General features: G+C 41.3%; 1 protein-coding gene across 3 annotated transcripts in view; it reads right to left on the reverse strand.

Moving 5' to 3' along the window:
- Positions 1-24,592, reverse strand: part of FAT3 (FAT atypical cadherin 3) — a 308,169-nt gene that overhangs the window by 198,707 nt on the left and 84,870 nt on the right. For all 3 annotated transcript variants that reach the window (XM_057375897.1, XM_057375896.1, XM_057375894.1), the window contains exon 2: positions 15,386-15,700. In XM_057375897.1, coding sequence (XP_057231880.1) covers positions 15,386-15,700 — 315 coding nt within the window. The remainder of the gene's footprint in view (positions 1-15,385; positions 15,701-24,592) is intronic.

The following is a 24,592-nucleotide window of genomic DNA, read 5'->3' on the forward strand; positions in this document are numbered from 1 at the left end:
AAAAAAAAAAAAAAAAAAAAAAAAAAAAAAAAAAAAAAAAAAAAAAAAAAAAAAAAAAAAAAAAAAAAAAAAAAAAAAAAAAAAAAAAGAAAGGGTCTTTTGGCCTTTAAATCAGTATCTTCCTAGAATACAGGCTTTAGTCAAACACCAGTTAGAGATTTCAGTGTAGGAGTAATTATGTGATTTTCTACCATGTCTACCTTGAAGGGGTCAGAGCAGGTGATACAATACCACTCTGACCTTAAGACTAGTCATCTGTTCATTCACTATCCTATCACACTGCAAAAACCCTGAAAAACCTCTGTTTCCATCTCTAAACCAGAACGTACCACATGCAGGAAAAAATGAGTAGCTCTCATGCACTATGCTGGGAAGTCCAGGAAAAAGACCACTTTCACATAGAATTGTATTACAATGGTGAATAGCACAACAGCATCAAAATTTGCAATATAATATAATAAAAAAAAAAAGGAAAATAACTATCTTGACTTTTTTTTTCCTGAAGTAATTACTTTAATCCACTAAACTTCTGAGCGGCAGGGATTTGAATTTTTTTTTATGTTAAATTATAGTCCCTTTAAATGRAGGAGACACATAGGGGGGAAGGGTCATTCATACTCATGACATGATTTATGGTCAATAAGCTGAAAAGCCATGGAAATCAGCTCCAACTGCTATGTTAGATGAGAATTTGTTTCTAATAATTTCAAATGAACCTGGCTAAATATACTTTCTCATTTCACACTCAGACAATCACTAAGGGCTCAATCCCACACCCATCTGCAGCAATGGCAGGAATCCCATTGACTTTACTGAGTGCAGAATGAAACTCTTCCCTTGAAGATGTTACAGCTCATTTATAGCCATTTTATCCAAAGCATTCATGAGGCAAAAGAGGGGAGTTTGTTAGGGATTTCTAAAATTATTAAATTAAATGAGAAGGTGACGTTGGGGTTTTTCTACACCAGCTCTGGTGTTGACAGCCTTGTGCATGGGCCACGTGCACAGCACCAAAGCATTAACCCTTGGAGCCATGTTAGGATACCACAAAAAACTGGGAAGAATGTATTTGCAACAGCATCTAAAATGGATTCTCAAAAGTCACTTCAAAAAATAATTTCCAGGCATTTTTGGTGATTTTACCCGGGGTCGCTGTGTCATCTATCCTACAAATCGGTTTTGACCGAATGAAAGATTGCAACACAATTCAAGGTGGGGAAAGGATAAACTCTAAAGTAATAAGATCAGACTGTTATTCATTTAGAGTACTTCCACATCCTGACAGTTCCACAATTTCTGTTAAAGATTTATCTTGTCCTAACAAAACCATTTCTCAAGTGTCACCACTCAAGCAGCTTTCCAGTAGAGGCAGAGCTGAGGAGTGGGTGCCAGGTGGGAGTCAGTGTTTCACACCTCCAACAGCATGGACACTGTGATACAGGGGGAATGTCTCCCTTCAGAGGCTGGGAAAAGTCATCCTGCCATGAGTTTGAAACCACAGCAGCATGGAAAAACTACCAAATTCGAGCAATTTAGTCTTGTCTYAGGGATAAAAAAAGTACACGTAACTTGCAACTGGAATTCAATGAATATTTTTGGCAAAGACTCACTTAGGAAGGGCATGCACTTCATGRACTCTATAAATAATTTCTAAGGCACTCAGAGTGTCATTTATACCTTTTCTCTTTTTAAAGGTAACTGAATATTCAGATGCACATTTGTATTTTAAGTGTAATTTCTAATTACATGCACAATTGCTAATCCATCTGTTTACTACATACTGTAAATGCCTGTCATTCTATATGCTTGAATAATTATTGAAAATTAAATATTGTAAACAGTCAAATTAATTTCTCTCTGCATACCATATTGCATGAAGGCTGCAAGATGATAAAATATTACATGCCCCCAGAAATGGAACAAGTCACTCCCACCCCACACCTCGCTGAATGTGCTTACTGATGTTTTGCAACAGATAGGAAACTTTTTAATCCAAAAATCTGTAACGTGTCTAAAAAGCTCCATTACACCTTGCTATCACAAGAGAATGATTTAAAAGGAATATGGTCTGCAATATTTCAAGCTGTGACAGAACAAGAAAATCATGTTTCTTAAGTGAGGCAAGTTGGTGTTGCTGTTTCCTTTTTTTAATCCTGTTAGAATCAATAGAGGAATATTTATAACTAATGTTTATCTTTTGTTGATTTATTTATAACATTTCACAGCAATAATGGTACTCAAGAAGCCCAGAGGAGAAAAACATGGGACAACACTGTATTTGAATATATATTACCCATTCCCAGAAGAGACATGGCCTCTCCTCCCAGCTTTTTGTGCAAAAGAGAGCTGTGCCATAAAGCCCCTCTACTGCTATGGTAATTTTTGGCTTAAACTGTGTTCATTATGCATTAATAGGTTTTTAGTCCAGATCAGATAATCTGTTTTGTGCTCCTGGATAATAATGGTCAGGGAATTTCACTGCTTGGCCTCTGTGTCTGGACCATAACCTTGGAAAAGCACCTTTACAGCTACAACTATCCTGAGCCAGAAAGGTAAGACTATTAYTAGTCTGAATTTCTCTATCTTTACTGTCTTTTATGCCTTTTATCTGTTAGACAAAAGAAAACCCTTTTCACAAGTCCTGTCCCCATGTAGGCACACACAAACTATGAAGCCACAACCTCCTAAATTTTTCTTGACAAATTACACAGACTGGATTTCTTCAKCTCCCCATGGTGTGGAAGTGCAAATTTTAGGTTTAAAAAAGGGCACTTGAGAACCCCAATGATGTGATCCTTTTAAGTAGATGGATTGACACAGGATCAGTCATGCTTGAAAAAAGATGAGAATTTTGCTCTAAATGTCTGACTCTGTCATTTAACTGTGAGTCCCACTACCCACAGAGGTAGACAGCTGGAGAAAATGTAAGATTTTAATTCTGGGACACCTGTCTAAATGTGCATTGTTACCAATGAGAAATTAAGCACCCAGAGGCCTTCCTGGATCCTACCCTGGCTAGAGATGGGAAGCGTCTCCAAATCCCTGCTAGAAAACCCCTGGAGCATCCAGTGTAGGAGGAAGGGATGGGGATGCTCCATTAGGTATTTCATTTTTTAACTATGGCTATAGGACAGTAGCCAGCTTTTCCCAGAATGAAAAGAAACTTCACCTTTCAGGAGCTCAGCTGGACATGATATTTGAAACCTTCAGCCTTTTCAGGAGCCTCTTCCCTCATGCCCCACACAAACAGCATTTAAACCCTTCAAAGTAAGGAAGTAAGACTTCCACTGTCTTTCTTTTATCATGAAAACCAAGAAAGAGAACAGGGAAAAAACCCTCCAGACTTATACACATTCCAATAAAGGAAAAAAAATCCACTTTGAATGCTTTTTGCTGAAAAATCCTTTAATTACAAAAAAAGGGCAAAAAACCCAAACAAAACAAAACCAAAAAAGAAAAAAAAAAAAAAAAAAAAAAAGCAAAACCGAAGTCTTTCCCCCTGAAGGCACTTGCTTATTTCAGACACAGGGTGGGACTCAAATCCTCAAAATATTGCTTAAATATGAGGTTTAGTCGATCATTATCCTCTTGCCTGTCCCCCTTTCCCCTGATTCTATTTCTGTAAGTGACACATGCAAAATGGTGCTAGCAATCAGTGCAGCTTCTGAAATAGTCTNACACACACACACACACACCTCAGAGACAGGGAGAGAAATCTCTCCATAGATACAGATGCAGAATATATATATCCTGTATACTATTTGGAGCAATTCCCTGGCAGCCCCTCCCTGCAAGCCCTGCACGAGGCTGGGATCTGCAGCCCCCGGACGAAGCCCATGGCACACAAAGGCACCTCGCCAGCACGTGTCCAAGTGCCCACTCCTCCCTTCTGTAAAAGCCTGGTCCCCACTCCTCCGCACACCAAGAGTGCCCAGCAACAAACTTAGCACTGATCAATACCTCCCTGGTTTTTCTGACGCATCTCCATCTGCTTTTCCCCATCTGTTGTCTCAGGCTCCCCCTAAAAGCTGTGAGCTTTTTCGGTGTAGCAACCATCTTTTGCTTCACTTATCCTGCCAAGCACGGCAGGGTGCTGCCTCAAGACTGCGGCTATGAAGGTGCCGCAATATTGCAAATAAATATTAAAAAAAAAAAAAAAAAAAAAAAAAAAAAAAAAAAAGTCACCATTTCAGCCCACCAAAAGGCAGCACAGGTTTTGCTTTTCCTGACTGGGCTCTTAGCTATGAATTATTTTTAATTACTAAATAATTAAAATAAAAGCACTAAGGAGAATCCACAAAAACCACATATTCATGCAAAAAAAAACCAAGCGAAAAACCTCCAACAAAACAGAAAAACAAACACAAAACCAAACCCAACCTGAACCCCCACAATCCTTCTTACTTTTCTGACAGRACTCAATGAGCAGAAATTAAGGTATCTTGAGGACATGATTCTGGTTTTTTTTTTGTTTTTTTTTTAACCAAAAGCCACTGTTAGAGGTGAACATTCATGATGACAAAAGCCAAGTCTATACACAAACATGGGTGAAACAGTTTTGGAAATGCAATGTTTTCTGTGTGATGCAACTGTCTTTACACAGTCACATCAACAAAGTATGTATTATTTTCTTCATGTTTTCATCTAATTTTTTCATGTTTATAAGCAAAAATAATTTCTTTCTACATAGGAATTTCTCCTTCTCTTAAGTTTTTGTCTCCCCATTAGATCTTAATTACGCTCTCATTACTGCACTTCTGTCGTTAATAAGGCAGCCTGGTTAAGAGGTTAGGCTGATGCTTTGCGGGGTGTTTGTAAAATCCCAGCTATCCTGCACAATGGCTTTAAGCAGAAAGAACAAACAGAAGTTTCGGAGGTGGAGAGGAAACCTCCTCCTGCAGGCTGAGTACAATAAAATGTCTTYGAGATCCTCCCTGCTCAACACCAGGTAGCAGTGGAGAGATGCACCAACAGATTGGAGCTAAGCTCGGGGTGGGGTGTGAAGCCTCCCCATCCAGCTCTCCAAACAAGGATTGTACCCAAATCCTGCCTGTTTGTCTCTCTGACCCCGAGCTGTGSATCCTTCCTAAAGGGCTCTGTCCTCTGCAAGTGAACCCAACTCCAGCCGAGGGGTTTTCACACGTACAAATGCAGGGCATGGGCACATATGTGAGTCAAAGCTGCAGCTCATCCCAACAGACTACGCGAGCTAATTCTGAAGCTTGCATTTGCCTTCTTTTTCTTCCCTTTAATGCATAGCATTCCCTTAATCAGTCTGGATTACATTAAATGTTAGAAGAAAGAAAGAAACAAAAAACCTGAGAGGAATCCCCTAAAAAATTACAGACTCACTTGAAAAATATCTCAGCAACATGCATATCTAAGCTGTTAATACAGTCTAACATTTTTCCATCCATGCACCTACTCTGGGTTATCTTGTGTGTTTTTATTCTGTTTAGCCCATCTAATTCACACCTACTCAATAAATTAAATTTAGCAGCAATTATTCTATGTGTCATTTGCAGTGTGTTCCCAGGTCATGTCTCAAGAACTRCCTCAAACACATAGAATAAAAAGGGTAAAGAGAAAATTCTCCATCTACAGTTGCCTCTCCTAAAGGACCTATCTCAGTAATATAAATGATGGGCTTACAACAGTTCTTCAAAGATTTAAAAACACTCATCTCATTGTTGTATAAACAAAAATAACTTCAACATCTTTGAGCAATGACAGCACCCTTCCATAATACTATCTTCTTAAGGATAAGATGGACAAATTCTCAGGWGGCACAAGCCACATAATTCAGCTGAAGATGTAGCACCACAAGCACTTGTGCTTCTTTAAGCAACTTTTGTTTTAATACTGCACATTTTATTACACAGAGTCTGTGATTAAAATGAAGGTCAGAAAATACAAGCATATGGTGAATGGAAGCAAAATTAATTATAGCCAAAATATTCTCTTGCAGAGCAGACCTGCATTTATCTTTTGGGTATTGTGGCACATTAAAAAAAAAAAAAAAGGTGCATGTGCACTGCTGTTCATACACTGTTGGTAAGTTAAAATTCAGGAAATAATACTTAGTTTTCAAACCAAATTCCTTTAAGAGCCGCAAAGCTACTTGCTAATTACCATATAAATAGATCAGTGCAGCACAGATTCCTTGCACGCAACTCATCYGACACAAACACTAAATTTCTCTTAGAAGGCAACAAACCCACAGCATCTCATGACATTGCCTCATACACACGGGAAGCAATGAGGAAACACGCTCTTGCTCAGAAAGAACAAGCAAATGCAATATCAAGAAAGAATGAATGTGATTATTGGGGTAGTGGCATCCGCCAGTGCTCTGGGTTTGCTTTCTTGCTCCATGACAGCACCAGCAGCAAGCTGATGGAGAAGGGGTTGCTTCATCCACCCAGAAGACAAGAGTCATCTCTGCCTCTATATGACCAGATTCCAACAGAGCTGTCTGAGACTCTTAGTCCCTCTGCAAACTGTAATTCTTTCTCTCCTGTGGGCAATCCAAGCTTGCCTTTAGGCAAGAGAGAGAGAAAGGCAAGGAAGGCCTGAAAGGCCGGGATAGGAAATGGTGGGCCAGATGGAAACAGACAGGAAATGGGTTCTACTGGGGCTTCAACATGTCCAGGTAAGTCCTGCACACACAGTAGAAAACACTGGTACCAGGGCAGCTTTGCATTTAGCGGGGCAGGATGGGCTGGACCCATGCCATAAAGCTTTACATTACATGTAGCCATTGGCTTGGAAGGCAAATTAGGATCAAATTTTTCTTACTGGCATCAGATGAGTTATCTGCTTCCTTTGCACCAGTTCCCTGCTTGTAAAAAAAACAAAGATAGTCCTATTCTACCTTACCAAACAGCATGCAGGACTTAGCTACCACAGGGGGAGAAACCAAGTAGGTACAACAAGTAAGGAAGTACAGACATAGTTGAATTCACATGACAATCAATSCAAAAACAAGGTTAGAAGAGCATGGTCCCATGCAGGGAGTGTTTTTTAAAGACCTAACTTCAGAGCTCTTGGAGCTCTGCAGAAAGCTGTGTATAATGTGAAAGCTGTGATTAGGGGACTCTTCTGATGATACTTCACCCCCTGATACTGCTTTATTTTTACACATGTATGTCTCTGGTTAAATTAAGCTCTGTGCATGGAGACATATGGCAGCACGATCTGTACAATTACACAGAGAAGGTCACATACTTAACTGGCAACAACACTACTAATTTCAAACAAGTTGTGTCAGTCTTCCCAGGAAAAGAAAAACACTCTCATTAACATAACGGGAAGGGGAAAGGAGGGGAGGGTAATTTCACAGAAAATAATTATCTTGGTTATAACAGCRTAACTCTGATGGAAACAGAGTTACGAAAGAAAGGGGAAAAATAACACAATCCACTGTTAAGCCTCATTTTTGAACAGACTAGTCTAGCTGAACTGTGAGGTGACGAGGCTTWGGGAGTTTAATAGGTGCTGACACAGCCTCCTATGTGATAGAAGACAAAGAGGAATTAACGGTTAGTGATTACTGACATCGTCATGGCTTATGCAAACACACCTGCCTTCCCAGTTGCCTTCTCTTTTTATTCCCATTTCCAAGCTATGTTATTTTTTTTAATATTCACGTGTAGTATAGGTCAATCTAATTCTCCAAACAAGAAATATCACTATTGGTACCAAGGATCGGATGTTTGCTAAGAGTAAACCAGAACTACATTCCTTGCCTCTAACTTCCAGTCCATAAAGTAATTTTAGAAACTGCTCACACAACAAGGTGTTACTCAGTACTTGTGGTAAAATTTCACCCAGTAAGCTCAATTGTGCTTCTGTCTTTGATAATAATTCCAACAAGAGAATTTGGTTACCTGGAAGTGAATGGAACAGCCCTAATTACAAATTAGTKAAAGAATAGTACGGCTTATTTAAAAGGCAGGTGATTTCTTGATCAATTCTGCCTAGCCATGACTTCTAGAAATTTATGAGTCGAGAAACTGAACTGACAGACAAGGCAGAAAAAGCAGTTTCACAGCTAAGCAGACAGACAAAGTTGCTTCTGAATAGGGAGAGGATATGTTCTGCTGATGTTTTTTTAAAATAACAGATGATTGATATAATGCACAACAATGTAGGTTTATGAGATTAGTGGTAAAATCATTGCTGTTCCAGAATTGGTGCTAGGGCAGGGAAGGAGAGAGCTGTTTAAGTATTGGGCAGCAACTTCTTCCATCAGAAAAAAGTGTCCCACTGGCCCTTGTCATGCTTATGCCCTTCAGACATCAGTCTCTACTGAAGCAAACCGAGACTTCAGATTAAAAGCTGGTGCTGCCTTGAATAAGTGAGGACAGAGTTGTCCAGCTAAGGCAATAGGGATACTTTTTAAACTTCTTTCTGCGAAAGAGGTCTAAAAAAGCYATCATGGAGATCCAAAGAAAGGTTAAAATTTCTATAAGCCAAGTATAAATCTGCTGATTACAAAGAAATGGAATTTATAAGAAATATTGTATCTTTAAATGCCACTTTAAAAGAGGCACTTGATACCAGAGACATCCAGCAATCTCAACCATATTCAGTACTTCATGAATAAAAACTCACTGCTAGCAGAAATCAGGTCTGTTCAAAAGAAATGATAAAACTGGATTTATTATTTTATTAATAGCAGCATTACTGCAGCCTCAACTAAGGTGACACAGTTCACACCTTTATCCCTTCCACAGATAACATAGACAGATTGAGAAGGGAATCACTGCCAGGGAGGAGGGAAGAGACATGCCAGCCAAATTTTAGTCATTTTCAGTGCAATCAGTGGTCTGGACATTAGACAATACTTACTTAGTCTAAAATGATTTTATATTCCTCTTCATCCTACCATTTTGGAAATGATGCTGCTTTTTTTTTTATTGCATGCCTATGAATACATGACTGTGACTGCATGTCTATTAATGCCAAAGATACCTGAAAAATCAATAGCTTGCATTTCCAGAGCGTATTTGATCTGCAAACTGTCTACCGTAAATTAATTTACAGGACAATCATACTAGGTAAGAAAATACTTCCACTAACACAAAGAAAAAAAAAAAGGAAATCGTGAGGTGACTCACTCAAAGTCGAAAGAAATGTTCGTGTCCCTGCTGTGCTGCAGCTCAGGATTTAATTGAAAATTTACTCTGGGGAATAAACGTGCCCTGGCAAGCAGATGGACTTGATTTACATCCTCCTCCCCATTTTCTTTTCTTTTCCTATTTTTTCTTAATTATTACTATTATTATTGTTATTATGACAAACTCCTTAAGGCAGGAACTTTGTCTAATACGCTGAACAGTGCCTAGCAGGCTTACGGGTCCCACTGTGATTAAGCACGTAACTCCAACATCCATGGTCCTTTGATTTTCCAGCTGTTAACCCTGGGCTCCAACCACTGGAAATATGGTGTCTAGTAAAGAATAAACCATGCCAAAGCAGAAATTAAAGCTTTTAAAATGCTCCAAAGCTCAATTTTTAACAGAGAGTGTATTACAAAGAAGTCATTAAGAGCCACGCTTTTAAATAATAGAGAAGTGAAAGCAAAGAAAGTAGATCATTTAGCATGTGTTGATACAACATAAATTACAGAGAATGGAAGCCAGCTAATGTGGTAGGGCAATTACATTGTAAAAATCTGTATTAGTTATGGTCACAGCTAGTGATGGATATACTGGGCTGGACTCTGAAACTGTTGGTGAACTCAGCATTTGTACAACCAGCATTAAAGAGCATGGAAAGAGAGGAAGAACAATTCCTCAAATTTACCATTGACTGGAGAGCCCCCCAATCAATGTCTTTTCCCTCTGCAAGATCCTCTCTGCTCTTTGACAGGGCAAGGACACTTAGAGGTGAATAGCACTGAGATATTCATGCTATGACACAATCTGCAGAGCTGATTTTCATCAGACACATGAGCTGCTGAAAAGGGCTCCATGGCCAATGCACATGAGGGAGATGATGTGCAGAAGGAGCACCCCATGGAAGGGAGGTGACCTGCAACACCATCAAAATTCGAATTACATTTTTTAATTTGATCATATAGCACCTAGAACATACCCTRGAGAAAGACTGAAGTTTAGACTAAAAGCCCCTGAGAAGCTAATGGACGTTGTTTGTAAGATATGGAAGATCTTATTTCAGAGGAAGCTTACTAAGAGTTCAGCAGCAGGGATGAAGCAGCCAGGACAGGTGAGTGTCCCTTGCAACAGGAACARGCTCAGAAACCTAGAAACCCTCCTGGGAATCCTTCCCACTGGGAATCCTTCCAGGGGCTTCTCAGAGCAATCCCATCCTCAGGTCTGCTCTAAAAGCAGCTACAGTATTTGTGATAGAAGGGTAATCCCTGCTCCATCCCTGACAATATTCATGTCCAGGATGCACGGGCTCCTGAGCAACTGGTCTAGTGGAATATGTGCCTTCCCAGGCAGGTGGGTGGAACCAGATAGTCTTTCATGTCCCTTCCAGCACAAACTATTCTATGATTCTGTGATTTCTGGGCTGAAAAGAGGCACTAGGTACCCAGCAGCGGTACTGCTGGCAGCCATCAGCCACTGGATTTGTCTCAGTCTGTGAGAGCGAAGATGTGTGGGTATTTCTTGGGACAAACCAAAGAAAAGCAGCTATAGAAACCAGGATGCATGACAGGAGGGTGAAGCACTGTTTCAGCACGGCAGAGCAGACGTGGCTTTCAGACCCAGCAGGATTCCATGCCAGCTGGCTTGGTGAGCRCACAAGAAAGCAAAGCCCAGCCCACTGAGAAGAGGAGCGTTCATACCAATTAAATTCTGACACTCACTTGCTATATATAATCTATATTAGCTTATATAAATATTAATATTACTTCAGCATGAAAATACCCAGAGTCTTTCAGAGTCAGTTCAGAGACAATTTCCAGAGGCAGAGTATTGCTGCTCTGCAAAGATGTACTGACCAACACACTCTATTTCTTAACCCACTAGTGCATCCTGCCTTGACCACGGCAGCAAATACTGTTTCAGGGGTGCCAGGGGTCTGCCTTGGTTTAAATGGTGCCAGCAAAAGGCTAAGCAAGGTGTAAACAGATTTTCCAACACAAGCATAATTTTAGAGTAAATTAGTTAATAACAATGTGCACGAGTGAAATTTGGTCTGCTCCCATGCTAGTTAAAGAATCTCTTAAGTAATCTGCGTAAGACTGAAGAGAATCTTACTGGGTTTGTTGGAAGTATTTTAACACTAAACAAWACAAAGCAATGGTTTGAATTACTTTTTTTTCCAGAGCACAGAAACATAATAAATCAATGCAGTAAATTAACGCTGTACTGTGAAATTAACACCCACATACATGAAATAAAAATAAGAATTTACAGCTCTAATCCATCMTTTTTTTTTTATTAACTCCATCTTCTGTTTTATTTACCTTCTTCCACATGTCTCTCRCCCCAAACTAACTCACTCAGCTCGTGCTGAATGTGGCACTCCTGGGAGCAGGTCAGCCCAGCTGCTCTGGCAGCAGCTCTGCCGTCCTCTCCACCTCACACCACCCACAAAGGAGCACAGCCCTGTGACCCTGGGCTCTGCCAGAGCAACCCTAAGCCCTCCCAAGCACARAAGTCAAGCTATGAGGAAAAGCCCTGGCTCTCCCAACAGCCACACCAGGCTGGCTCCCAGCTGCTGAAAGTGCTGAGCTCCAGGAATGCCTCCACAGCCGCTGTGTGTATACACAGCTGGGAGACAAATGCCCAGGGGAATGCCTTTCCCTGTRGTCATGTAACCCCTAGAGTCACCTCAGAGTTTTTGAAAAACATGTTTCCTACCCCTTCACAAAACTGTGCTTTGCACTATATTCGTCTTGCCCGCTATAAAGGAAAATCCCAGCTTGCTCTCCTGGACCTGCTGCACTTTGGCTGCACAAGTGTGCAGAACAAGGCTGCCTTGTTCTCCAGGGTGAATGATTTATGGTTTCACATGTACTCATGTGCTACATTATTCACTTGTACCTATGAATATCAGCTCATGAGATAGAAGTGTGGACCGAGGAGCAAACTGATGCTTGGCTGTATTTTAATAAAAATATCAAGGTGAGTAAAAAAAAAGGCCTTCATGGGAGGTTGCCCACACTGCCTTGCCAATCCTGACACACAGGGGAGGGTTGCTCATGCTCCTGTCATCTTCCCTGAAGCACCCATATAAACCCTAAGCCCAAAGAGGAGGGCCCTTGCCACCATGTGTATTTGTGCCCCCAGAGCAGAGTCAGCCCCCAGAGAGAGCATGAGCTGCCCAGGGTGACTTCAGTGCCCAAATCTTGCTATCAGGCGGCTATTTAGCAGCTCTTCATTTCTGCAGGAGAAGCTCTTCATCTCTGAAAGCCACAGAGCAAACTGCAGGTAATCATTCTGAAAGGTCTGAGGACTGCCTCCAAACAGATCCAAATGCACGCGATACATTTGCAGTCTGACTGCCTAAAATAGCCACGGCGAGCTGTGCCAGTCTCTAAAAATGCAGGAAGTGACAAGTTGTCTATTAAGAGGTTTCTGCTATCTACAGACATGGCACACAAGGAGTGATGTCGCTTCTGCTATCCAGATAATCAATCAAGAGTGTAAGATTTGGCTGCAATTATGATCCTGAATTAGAACCAGGAACAAAACCTGGATTCCCTGTGTCCCCGCTTCATCAGACACATAGTGGTCCATGTGCCTCCAGAAACAAGCCTGACCTGCATGTGCTACAAGGCAGCTGAACGTGAGCTCCAGAGGAAGGGAAACATGGTCACTGCTGACCTCCAAAGATACTTGAGAACATCCCTGTGCTCCTGCAAACTCCCCATCTCTTCTGCAGCTTTCCATTAAAAGATGTAAAAAATGCAGGATGCTGCCTTCRTGTTGCCTCTCAGCAATGGATTACTCACAGGAGTGAGATGTCAGTTTTCTGGCAGTGTTTAAACTTCCAAAGTAACACAGAAAATAAAAGATCCCCTTTCTCAGATGACTGCTCTCCCCCAACAGCAGTAGCATGCTCATTCAGCCCACGTATGCAGCAATCACGGCGTATTTGGGTTCACATTAAACCTTTTCATCTTGATTATCCAGCATGCTGTCGCATTTAGGGCTGCTGTGYGACGCTCCACGTGAGTTACTGCTGTGCTGAATCCCAGCAAGCGTACRGGGCTGGCATGCCACGAACCTCTTCTGGGGGAGCAGAAGTCTCCTGTACAAAACAACTGGAGTGTAAATTACTGTCTTAGAGGAACTATTGCACTGCGGGGAGATGGAAGAAAGGAGCCTTGTCACAGACCCCCAGGGGCATTCTCTAGGAAAATCCATTATGCTTTTATTACTTGGACATCAGCATCCCATCAGGAGAAAGCTTTCTGATGTCAAGGGCTGGCTCTCCCCTTTAGGACAAGGGATCTCTGCACAGACACTCACAGCCTCATCGTTTTCAAAACAAAAACGCACTCAAAGAGGCCACCTTGCCCAGTTTTCRCTGCTCTGCGTTTGGCACTGAATTGGATAGAAGGGGATGAATTATCCTTTGTATGACAAATCACAGCCAGTCACCAGCAAGGATGCTCTCCGAGTGTAAGGGGAGCCCTCTGGGAGTTGCCCAAGCAGCAACTCTGAAGCCTTTAAGTTCTCAGAGAGCAATTTCCACAGCGCAAATGAAGATTAACCACTGGCAGTGTTAACTGGGAGAATAAGATCTCACTGTTAGGGAAAAGTATCCCTGCCTGCTCTCCAGAGGGACGAAGAGCCAACCCAGAGGGTGTGCCACCAGGCTAGGGTGCTGCAGGGCTGCCATGTGCCCSGCTCAGGTCCCTGTCACAGGCTCACCCTGGAAGAGAAGCAGAGCTGTGCTGAGCAGATTGCTCTGCGGGAGGAGCCGACGGAAGGGAAGCACAAGCATTAAACACTGCGAGTCCTAACTCTGCTACTTTGCCCAGATGGGATTTATGGGGTGGGGAGGGGGAGAAGGGATGCAGATGGAAGAGCATCTTCGGCCATTCYGAGTGTTAAAAATAAGTGAGATATGCGCCTTAGGGCTCAGCAGATTGAACACAGTGATTATACATTCTCCATAATTCTTCACCTGGGTTTATGCCTGAGAAGATCCTGACCCCTTCTTATGCCACACATTGCAATAGGATTGCCCAACCAAATGTTGAAAACCTATTTACTGAACATCATTTCCATACATGAAATTAAAAATGTTCCCTCTCTTGACTATTCCTTCTGGTTTTGTAGCTGTTTAGAAATTTGTGGCAGATATAAATAAACTTACAAAAAAAAAAAAAAAAAAAAAAAAAAAAAAANGGTTTTGTAGCTGTTTAGAAATTTGTGGCAGATAAAAAAAAAAAAAAAAAAAAAAAAAAAAAAAAAAAAAAAAAAAAAAAAAAAAAATCAAAACCCCAGAACAAAACTAGTAGCATGACAACCAGCAGGAGCACTGTGTGAATTCTCTGAACTACTTTCAGATCAGCATGTTGCTCTGAAAGATCCCCTCGACACACTAGCTCCAGATCATGCTGGAGGGTCCCCACAAGCCCAGTGAGTGAGGAAAGCTGAGTWCATGCTGGAGTGAGGAACACCTGCTGCCAAGCACGGTAGGCACCCAGCAGAGCATCCATCACCTCAGGCTACATTTCCTGGGACAATTTCTTTATCAACCTCATTCAGCAAAGGCACCTAGGGTACAGCAGAGCAGCTCTGCACCAGCACCATGCTCCACTGCCAGCCAACAACAGTATTTTAACTTCAAACAATTACCATCTCTGCCATACTGCACCCACAGGCTACATCCCCAGCTGTTAAAAATCAATGCAAACACATGTTTGGGTTTTTTTTGAAGGCCAGAGGGACTTTAAGGTCATCTAAACTGCCTTTTTGTATAAAACAAGCTGTAAAATTAAATCCAGCTACTTTAATGTGGAGCCTTATTACATGTGCAGGACAGCCATCATGTCACTCACTTCAGTGGCACTACACCAGCTCACAAAGAATGAAACACTGCTCTGCAACCTGCAACAGCTTGGACCTGCTCCCCAGCACCACCCTGCAGACTCAGCACAGCAAAGCCTCATCCCTGCACACGCAGGGAATAGGCAACAGCCAGCAGTGACTCAGTGACCCAGGGCAGGGGGATGCTGCAGCAGCACATCTGCAGCGCATCATCTGCCAGCGCCTTTGGGTACTGACGCAAAGYGGAACGCTTTAGACACGTACAAGACGCTTCAGGCACATAAGCAACCAGAAAACAGAGGTGTAGGAAGCTATGCAACACCAGTGCATCCTGAAGGGGAGAAGGCTGATAAATATGCAAATTGCAATTTCCCACTGCCCTGAGGCAAAAGTTTTGTTACCTGTTTTGGGATTGATCGCAAAGAAGTTCTGGGGATTTCCACTTGTAATCCGGTAAGTCAGTTTTTCATTAGTGCTGGAGTCAGGGTCCTGGGCTTGGATCTGAATGACAGATACATCCTTTGGGGAGTTTTCCATGACAACGGGGTAATAGATAGGCTCAGAGGTGAGAGGGGCATTGTCATTCACATCCTCCACTTCAATGTAGACTTCGATGGTAGTGTAGAGTGGGACGACGCCATGATCAGTCGCATACACCGTCAGCCAGTAGGATTTGGTTGTCTCCCGGTCAAGAATATCTGCTGTGTAGATAACTCCTGCAGAAAAACAGCAAGCAGAGGATGTCAGGAAWAGGATCAATAACACATCACATCCATTTTCATTTGGCTCTACTACAGAAATGTGTTCAACATATAACAAACGCTCCACCCGCAGAAAAATTCAAGTTGTGCAGCAAATGAAAACAGAAGCTTGAGCTCAGGAATTGTTTTGTGAACCCAGCTCAACAACATATCAATTCTTTGTCCCAAAAAATTGAGTGGGACAGAAGCAAAAACATGGCTCTTCATAAATGTCCTAATGCCACAGCCATTTCTTTGCTAGAACTGCAGCTGGCAGAAGAACAGAAGAAACACCACCATTTTATGTTTTGAGATGCAAACTTGTATAAACGTTGGTAGGGAGAGATACAATTGCACAAAAATGTGGCTTTTTTTTCAAGTTCCTGCCTGTGCCCTTGCTAAAGAAGAAAACCTAGGAGGGACTTTAAAATTAATCSAAGAAAATGGACGGTAAATTTAGAATTGAGCTCGCTCACTGCACAATGCCAAAATCCTGGATAACAAGCAATCAAAASTTCACACAGTAGCCTTTAGAAAATGAGTATATCATTTTTTATCACAGGGGAAGTAAGGGCTTGGCCACTTTACCTAATGGTGTAAGATATCATCAGCTSGTTTCCTACCTGGTCCTAAGAAACACATGACAAAGTGTGAGTGTAACAATGCCATAGAAAGGAATCAAAATACCATTGCTGTGCCTGAAAAGTCTACCATGAAGGGCTTCCACCCACCTCATTTCTGCCTAAAATGCTTTAGAAATCCATCCTCCTCCTGACATGAACAGCTGGTTTGTATCTGGTTGGAACCAGACAACCTTTCAGGTCCCTTGTAAACYAAACCATTCTGTGATTCYGCAATGAAGCAGAAACTCTTTCTACCACTCTAAGATCTGCTTGTGTTGGCACAGTCCAAACCTTCACTGAAGCATGACCAAAATACACCAAATACACCAGCACCACACACAATCACACCAGCATCAAAATARGCAAATGCACTTCCTCACCACCTCYGACACATATRTCAAGAAYGTTTTCCTCACCTAATAMAGCMCTGTTAAATCTTGAYAGACACACTAATGCAGTGCATCTCAAGCTTAAGAAATACTCAAAAGGACAGTTTGAAAACCATCAGATCATGTCACTAGAAAATGGAAAACAATGGAGATACTGCAGGGCAAAATAGGAACACAAGAAACCTGAATTTAGTCTCAGATGTGTTTGATGCTATTTAGATGAAAATTACCAGTTAACCACCTCTGTAAGATAAACATTAATAAAAGAGATGGGTGTCTTTTTGGCTTTTGGGTTTTTTTAAAGGATCAGACTGCRCTGCTTCCATGACAGCTTCACGTCTTAGAAAAGTTTTCAAAGTAGCACAGAACCCAACCACAGAGTCACAGAGATGCCACATGTATTCACTCTTGTTTTATAGGATTTTTTAAATACTACAATTCTTTTTTCAAGTTTTGTAATTTTTTAATGTCTTTTAATGCTATTTTGAACTGACAAGTATATTCCTAACATTTGACTGGCCATATAAGAGAGGAAGGGGAGAGGAGCAGCACTGATTCAGTCAWGTACAGGCTTAGGTCTTTTCCTAGTAACCTCAGATCCATGTCCTTCCACTCAGAKGTATTATTCACCCATCGTAGGTGAGCAGGGCAGCACTGGAGGACAAAGGCAGAGTGTAYTCTAAATATTCTTGGTGGCAGCAGCTTGTGCCATGTAATGAGTTTCTGTAGAAACACGGGTAAAATATATGGTGAACTGTGATGAAAAAAGCCTACAAGTCCAGAAGAGAAATTACACTGCAGGGATGAGAAGAGCCCATAACAACCCATGGAAATAAATAAATAAAATAAATCCACATAGGAAAGAATGAGGAAAAAAGATGAATATTAGTGATCCKAGAGATGATGATTTATTCAGAAGACAAGAAGAATTATTTCAGATCTTTAAACAAAATCTGAAATAAGTACGGCTCTCCCCCAGTGAGAGCACAGAAGGTTTTAGCAGATTAACCTATGTTTATGAAGCTGAATTCACTGGTACTGAGGTGATAATAAATCTATCTTCTGAGTCATTCCTTCGTTTTATAACTCTTGGCAACAGTTAACTTTTCATTTCTGTATTTCAGAAGGAAAGGATCATTGAACAAGCATTAGCTACTGCCAACAGGTCTACTACACTGGTTCTTACTTTTACTTTTGATTTATTAAAAGGTCCCGGATACAATTAATTCCTTTTCCTCAATAAGTCTTGTCGTATCACCTGTCAACGCCACACAGCAGGTTGACAAATATGAAGGTTTTTGTTCACTTGCAGGTTTCCCAGGTGGAAATCCTTCCATCACCCTGGGAACACCTGCCACCATGCTCTTGAATGTTCTGCACAGAATGCCTCCTTGCTGTRTACTCACACATGGGTATAAAGGCAGTACCCACAAGAATACACAAGGTGCCCAAATATTGAATTTATCTCTCCATATAAGTATGGATTACATCCTTCCATCTGTCTTCATATTAGGTATTAATCCTTGAAACTAATGATGACACCTGATCATCAATGCTGCTTCTTCATCACCCTGGCTTGAGTGCAAAGAGACTGACAGAGCTGCAAAACACTCCCTGGGGCAGTCCACAGGTAGGCTCTCACTCATTTTAGCTGAGTGAAAGAAGGGGGATATCCTTGGATAAAATCACARTAAATTCAGAAAACGCATCACTTACTTCAAAGCTTACAGAAATTAACAGATACTACAGAAAGACAGAATTTGTTTTTCAGGACCGGGAGAGCAGAAGGGAGGAGAGGCCTTTAGGAGCAGGTCTGAGGGCTTTTCTTGGACAGATTTTGTGGTCCACTCTTTCCAGCYGCTTGCTAATTGGAAAAGAAATGTGAACAAAGTAGTGACGCCTGAACTAAACAAATCAAGARGAAGAAGAAACACCAGCAGAAATCATGAAAATTCCAAAGGGACTAAAAACCAGAAAGTTACAAGAGTTTGCAGACACACTTCTGAACAAGACAGAAAAGCAGATGTTCTCATCCACCGGGAAGCTTCACCATGGAGGCACTACTGCTTTTTTACATGAGACAGCTGAAATCCAACCACGCAGTCTGAGCCAGCTCTATGTTGCCCTCGGTTGGATTTTGCAATATCCATGACGGCCAGGAGCCAGCTCAACTTGAGGCCCAGGGCAGCCTCAGAAATAAAGCCAGCCAACAATCCAAAAAGCAGTGCCACCAATRTGCTTGCCACTGCATTCCTCCAAGTACATGTGCCCCTTGCAATTTGCCAAATACCACGTGCATTACGAACACTGTAAGTGAAAAGTAACAACAGAGTGCATTAGTTGCTGATTAAAATCCTCAGCGTATTTATATGCAAATTAAGTGCAGCTCTTGGGCTCGGCAATGTGCCAGCAATGCGAAGGTTGTGTGCTTGTTTCTGTTTAAAGATTGTTTTCCCTCTTTGCCTGAGAAAATTATGGGATAATGTTTTCTATATGGCTCCTGCAATTGGACACTATGAGACACTGCCTTATGAAGGACGAAGGTTAAAAAAGAAGAAAGAAGGATTAATAAACTAAAAAAGTGGATTTTAAAGTGGACAAAGAATTGGCAAACTGGATTTCCCTCTTTCCTCTCCCACTGATTTGCTGTACATCTGTCACCAGAACACTTCAAATGGCGTGGTCCACTCAAAAAATGTCTGAAAGTCATGTATTTACTATCATGATGAGAAAGCTGAGATGCTCTTAAAACAAAAAGGGATTAGAGAAAAGCATTATTTCTTTCATCGCCTCTTTATAGCCCCTGTTTGTTTACTTTAGGTATTCGACAGTACTGTGTATATAGGTAGTGTGATGGATGGACCTGCCACAGCTCTTCAAGAGAATGTTTACTGGAGCTGTCAGCCTGGCTGTTTACATAGGTGCCCATTGCCATGGATATCTGCTACACACATACGTTCCTCCTAAAAGTCAGATCATCCTTCATGAATACCCTCAAAAGCACAAACAGTGAAAGGAGTTAAATTCTGTTTAGTTTTTTTCAAGGCAAGATTAAAAGACAGCTTGGTGGTCTGTAAGAAGCTGTGCATGGAAAAGTCAGAAGAGAGTAACAAAGCTCTTTAATCTAGCTGAGAAAAGCAAACTGAGGTCTGATGGCTGTAAGTCAATGGCAGAAAGAGGAGAGTGCAAATATTCAGCAAAGAAGGGTATCTGGCAGGAGCAACTGCCTGTCAGGGACAGSCCAGAATCTTCTATCATTTGGCACCTTAGTACTGGGGCACACAATACAAGCTATTCTTCTACCCAGGCTATTGGCCTAGATGCAAAAACTAATGCAGAGTGTGATTTTGCTGAGTGATTCAGTAGCCTATATTATAAAAATTGACATAGAAGCAGCCTTACCCTCAGCAAATGATGAACAAGACATGGGGAATAAGGACTGACCAGGAAGTATCTGCTACTCTTCCAAAAACCATCATACAGAAATACTACAGAAAAAAATACTTAGTTCTCTCTTTTTCAAAATGCAGTGGTTTTGCAGAGGCACATATTTTACAAGCTCAGTTACCAATTCAGAAGAGCCTCAGTGTCAAAAGATGTTGCTTATTCTCCTCAACCTTTTTCAGGAGTATGAGCTAATGGCACAAATGTGCATCTCAGGAAAAATCAGGAAAGGTTAGCTAAGGTGAATGGCACACAGATTCCCATGGCCCAGGAGSRGCCAYAGAGGTGGGCAGGAGGAGTGGGAGKCAGCAAWGGCAGAACATGTCCTCATCACAAGCTGCAGCACAGGATGGAAGTGACACTACAGTAACACACTCCCAGATATTCCCAGCTGGCAGAGTGCAACATGCCCAGTCCCTGTCTACTCTCACTATAAAAATACATAACCTTCAGGGTGACTGAAGAACTAAATGTAATGTACCTTCCTGACTCCAGAGCTCTGTAAAGCAGCAAACTCACTCAGTACATCCAGGGGACACATCAGCTTGTGCCATTAAACACCAGAAAAACATATCTCCAGAGCCCCCAGCTGCCTCTCCCCTCTCCACTTACAAACAAAGGGGCTCAGTGCAAACCAGCTACAAAGCAGAAGCTGGTTTGTCCCCAAATTAAAATGACAGAAATCAGGCCGTCAGGAATGCCGATTAACAGCGAAGTACTCAGCGCTCTGTTACATGCCTCAAAGGAAGAAACAGAAAAATCACTGATTTCAAAATGCTACTAATTATTCATGATCCTGTATCAAAGACTCTGCGAGTCTCCTAGCAGTAAACACAACACCTTGGTTGTCATCGAGCCGTCAGCCAAAGGTCTTTGTTTGCATTGCCTTGCTGGGAAAAAAGTAATAAATAAAGTCRCTTGAGAGGCAAACAGTTGAATAATGAGTTTTTTAGGTTTTTTTTGTTTTTTTTTTTCTGTCTAAAATACAGAGGGGGAAGAAAGAATTTATACAACTGATCTGCCTGCACCAAGATGAAGGCTTTACATTCACCTAACTGTGCTCCTACCCCCAAGCTTTGGCTGGATCCTGCCCCCACACATCGGTGCACAGGGGACCCATGGAAAGATTTGTGAGTGTAAAGGCAAATGTCAGAGCTAATTCAGATTCCTCGCATTGAGCAGAGATGCGGTTTTTGAAGGAAACTTAGCGGAGAGATATTGTAGGCAGGAAAAGTTTAAAAAATATTGCGAGCCCATTATTCACAAATCAGCAAATGTAAAATCAAACAAAATGTCATGATTTGTAGACAGGAATTTCACACCCAATTAAAGAGGAATATTTATGATTTCAAGAAAACTAACATTATACCTAAGCCATTCTTTTTTCTGTATTTAGGTCCTTCATATAGAACAGTTCTGCGAGCATAAAAGCAGAGTGCATACATCTTTTGGGAGATATTTTATTCATTATTTCCATTAAAGGRTAAACTGTAAATATAACCCAAAGGATTAAATCATAGTGTAATGAAGACGTGAACCTGTGCACCAATGACAGACCAACTGAGCACACTGGGGCCACCAAAGCCAGCAGGAAAAGAATAAACCACAGATTATATTCACCCCTTTTTAAAGCCTTCTCAAGCCATAAATAACCAGGGCCAGTTCTGAATGTGGACAGCGGTATCACACCAGCCACAAACTCAATTGGAGCATGAAGGAGACCTATCGCTCATCCCCCCCACTGCTCACAGCCGGCAGCTTTGAAAATCTGCCTCCTTACTCTGGTGATTAAACGCTATTTCAACGCCTTCATTTAAGGCACCCCGTTGTGCAGAGCGTGCCCTCCTGTTTTTATTTTATTGCACAAATTTTGTAGGCTTTACTGCATATTAAAACACAAACTCAATTCCTATTGAAGCAAGAAGAAAAATCTCTCCTGACTTAAATGGAGATTAGATCATGCCCAGGAACGAGTCCAAAAGCAATATTAACTTTGTGAGGCTATACATACCTACAACTTCCTAATATACTTATGTCTGGTTCAAATACAAAACATACATGACAAACCACTCTTGTCAGACAATGAAAGACAGGTTACATTCCTGTCTAGGGCTTAACTTCAAATTTTCTCTTTTTAACTGATGTTTTGGATGTGCAAGTTTACTGTTACCTCACAAGTGCAGTTTCTGCGGTGAATATCACATCTGAGTTCCCAGAGCAGTAATTAGAAAGCCAATCCTCAACAACGCTATTTCCAACAACACCAAGTAAGTCTGCAAATAAACCTTTTACCATGATATTACACACAATATCATGACCATCACAACCAGCCAAAATCATGGCAAGGACATTCAACATGTTAATAAAAGCAATATATCTGCATGCAATAGGTAAGTAGGTAGATAATGTACAGTTCACAACTCTGGCTGGACACGTTAAGCCACCTTGTGTTTCAGGGGCAAGTTCAAGTTGTAATTCAAAAAATCATTTTAAAAGAAGTATTTAAACTATTTTTGATAATCACATATGAATACATTTACATTTATCAATGCATTGGTATTTTTAATATATATATATATATATGTATATATATATGAATAAAAGTACGGAGTGTTTCAGATATATGTATGAATGAAGGGATTCCAAGGGTGAATGTCACGTGCTGAATTGGCAGTGCCACCCACCACAAGCTCTGGGTTTTCTCTGGAGTCAGATCAGATCTTCACAGCTGTCCCAAGGCTGAAACCAGAGGTAGAGCATTGCTGCTACGAGGGCAAACCTCACAGTGAAGCAGCATCTTAATGGCACCRAAACAGAGACACATCTCAGATTAAGTGCTTGACCTTCCAGGCTATTTATATTTTGAGTTTTGAGGAAAGATTCTTCCCTTTTTACCTTGACATGACTTAAATTCAATGCTGTTTTCCTTTGCTTGCTTTATTTGAGGCCGGGGGGAAGGCTTACAACTTCACATCAAAATGAGCTATCATTTAAATATGACATCCTCAAGGTCACTTACAGAACAATTTCAGAGCAATTTTCCAAATATATCATCAAGACATTGAACCAAAGRATCAGTTAAATAAATTCTCTATCTCCTTCCACTTACGAATTAAATGAAATAAGATGTGCCAACATTTTTACCTGACTAGGCTTTATTACCATTTTTGTATCTTCCACCACATCCCTCTACTTATTTAAAGAAATATCCATATTCATCTTGCTTTAGTATCTGTTGCTTGGGGAAAAAAAGAAAAAAAAATCTTACATGGATAAACAAAAATTACAGAATGGACAACTCCAGAAGAAACAAACTGCCTTCAAAAGCAAAAACACAGGAAAGAAACCTCTCATTTATGAATAATCTCTTTCAAAGCTTAACACAGTCCATCACTGACAGACAGTGCAATAMAACTCAGCAGTAAAACCAGGCTGAGAGGAGTCACGAAGCCCCACTGATGACTAAACTGCTGCCATGTTTTGTTCCCTACTTGCTCCAAGCGCTCGAGATCAACGGGGCAAACTGTGATGTTGCTCTGACAAAAGGGATGTGTTGTCACCCTGCACAGCTTGAGTCACATTGTTCAACTTTTAGGAATATGGGCTGCTACTGGCATCCCTTTAGTAGTGGCACAACGACCTTTGTTTTTGGTCTCAAAACACAGCAAAATACGATGCCTGTGTGCCRAGTGATCTTTGTGCTATTCCCTGGATATGCACAGGCTCAGCTTTTCAGCCRAAAGGGGCAAGAGAAACAAATGACAAGTGCAATTTTGTGGCTGTGGCAGGTGTCRTGTAAAATTCAGATACCTCAAACTCTCACAAAATCTTGCAAGAAGATCTACTGTGGGAATACACTCTTAATGTAACTCAGAAGAACAACAGTTGATGGTATGATTTCACTTCACTAACTATGCTTGTTTTTATTTTTTTAAATGCTTGTGGGTACTGCATTTCTAGCCACAAACACATTACAAACTGGGAACTCTCTTCATTATTACAGCCTCTCTGTATGCAGTCTTCCCGCTGGATCTGTTTGTCCCTACAGCAAATGACAAGTTCTGCCTTATTTTTTGAGCACCGCTGGGATTTCAAAACTCTTGCATGCCTTGCGCCCACCTCCACAGCATTCCCACCCAAACCCATCGTGGGGATGGTAGCTGCAGAAATCCTCACGTTGCCAGCAAGGATTAAAGCTGTTAACCCTCAATAATAATCTGTTTGAATGGAGGCAATTTTTTCTCAAAGGGTCTGGTTAATGCCCAGAGTAACCCAGATTTTTCACACATCCTCTTTAGTAGATTAATAAAGAGATCAAAGTCCGACCCATGTGTCCTCTGCCTAGAGGACTGGGAAGCTATTTTAAAAAGAAGGGTTTGCTCCTGGTTATTTTAGAAATCACATCGTAAGTG

Source organism: Malurus melanocephalus, unplaced genomic scaffold (assembly GCF_030028575.1).
Source record: "Malurus melanocephalus ecotype Western Australia unplaced genomic scaffold, MMel_1.1 scaffold_262, whole genome shotgun sequence".
NCBI classification, from domain to species: Eukaryota; Metazoa; Chordata; class Aves; order Passeriformes; family Maluridae; genus Malurus; species Malurus melanocephalus.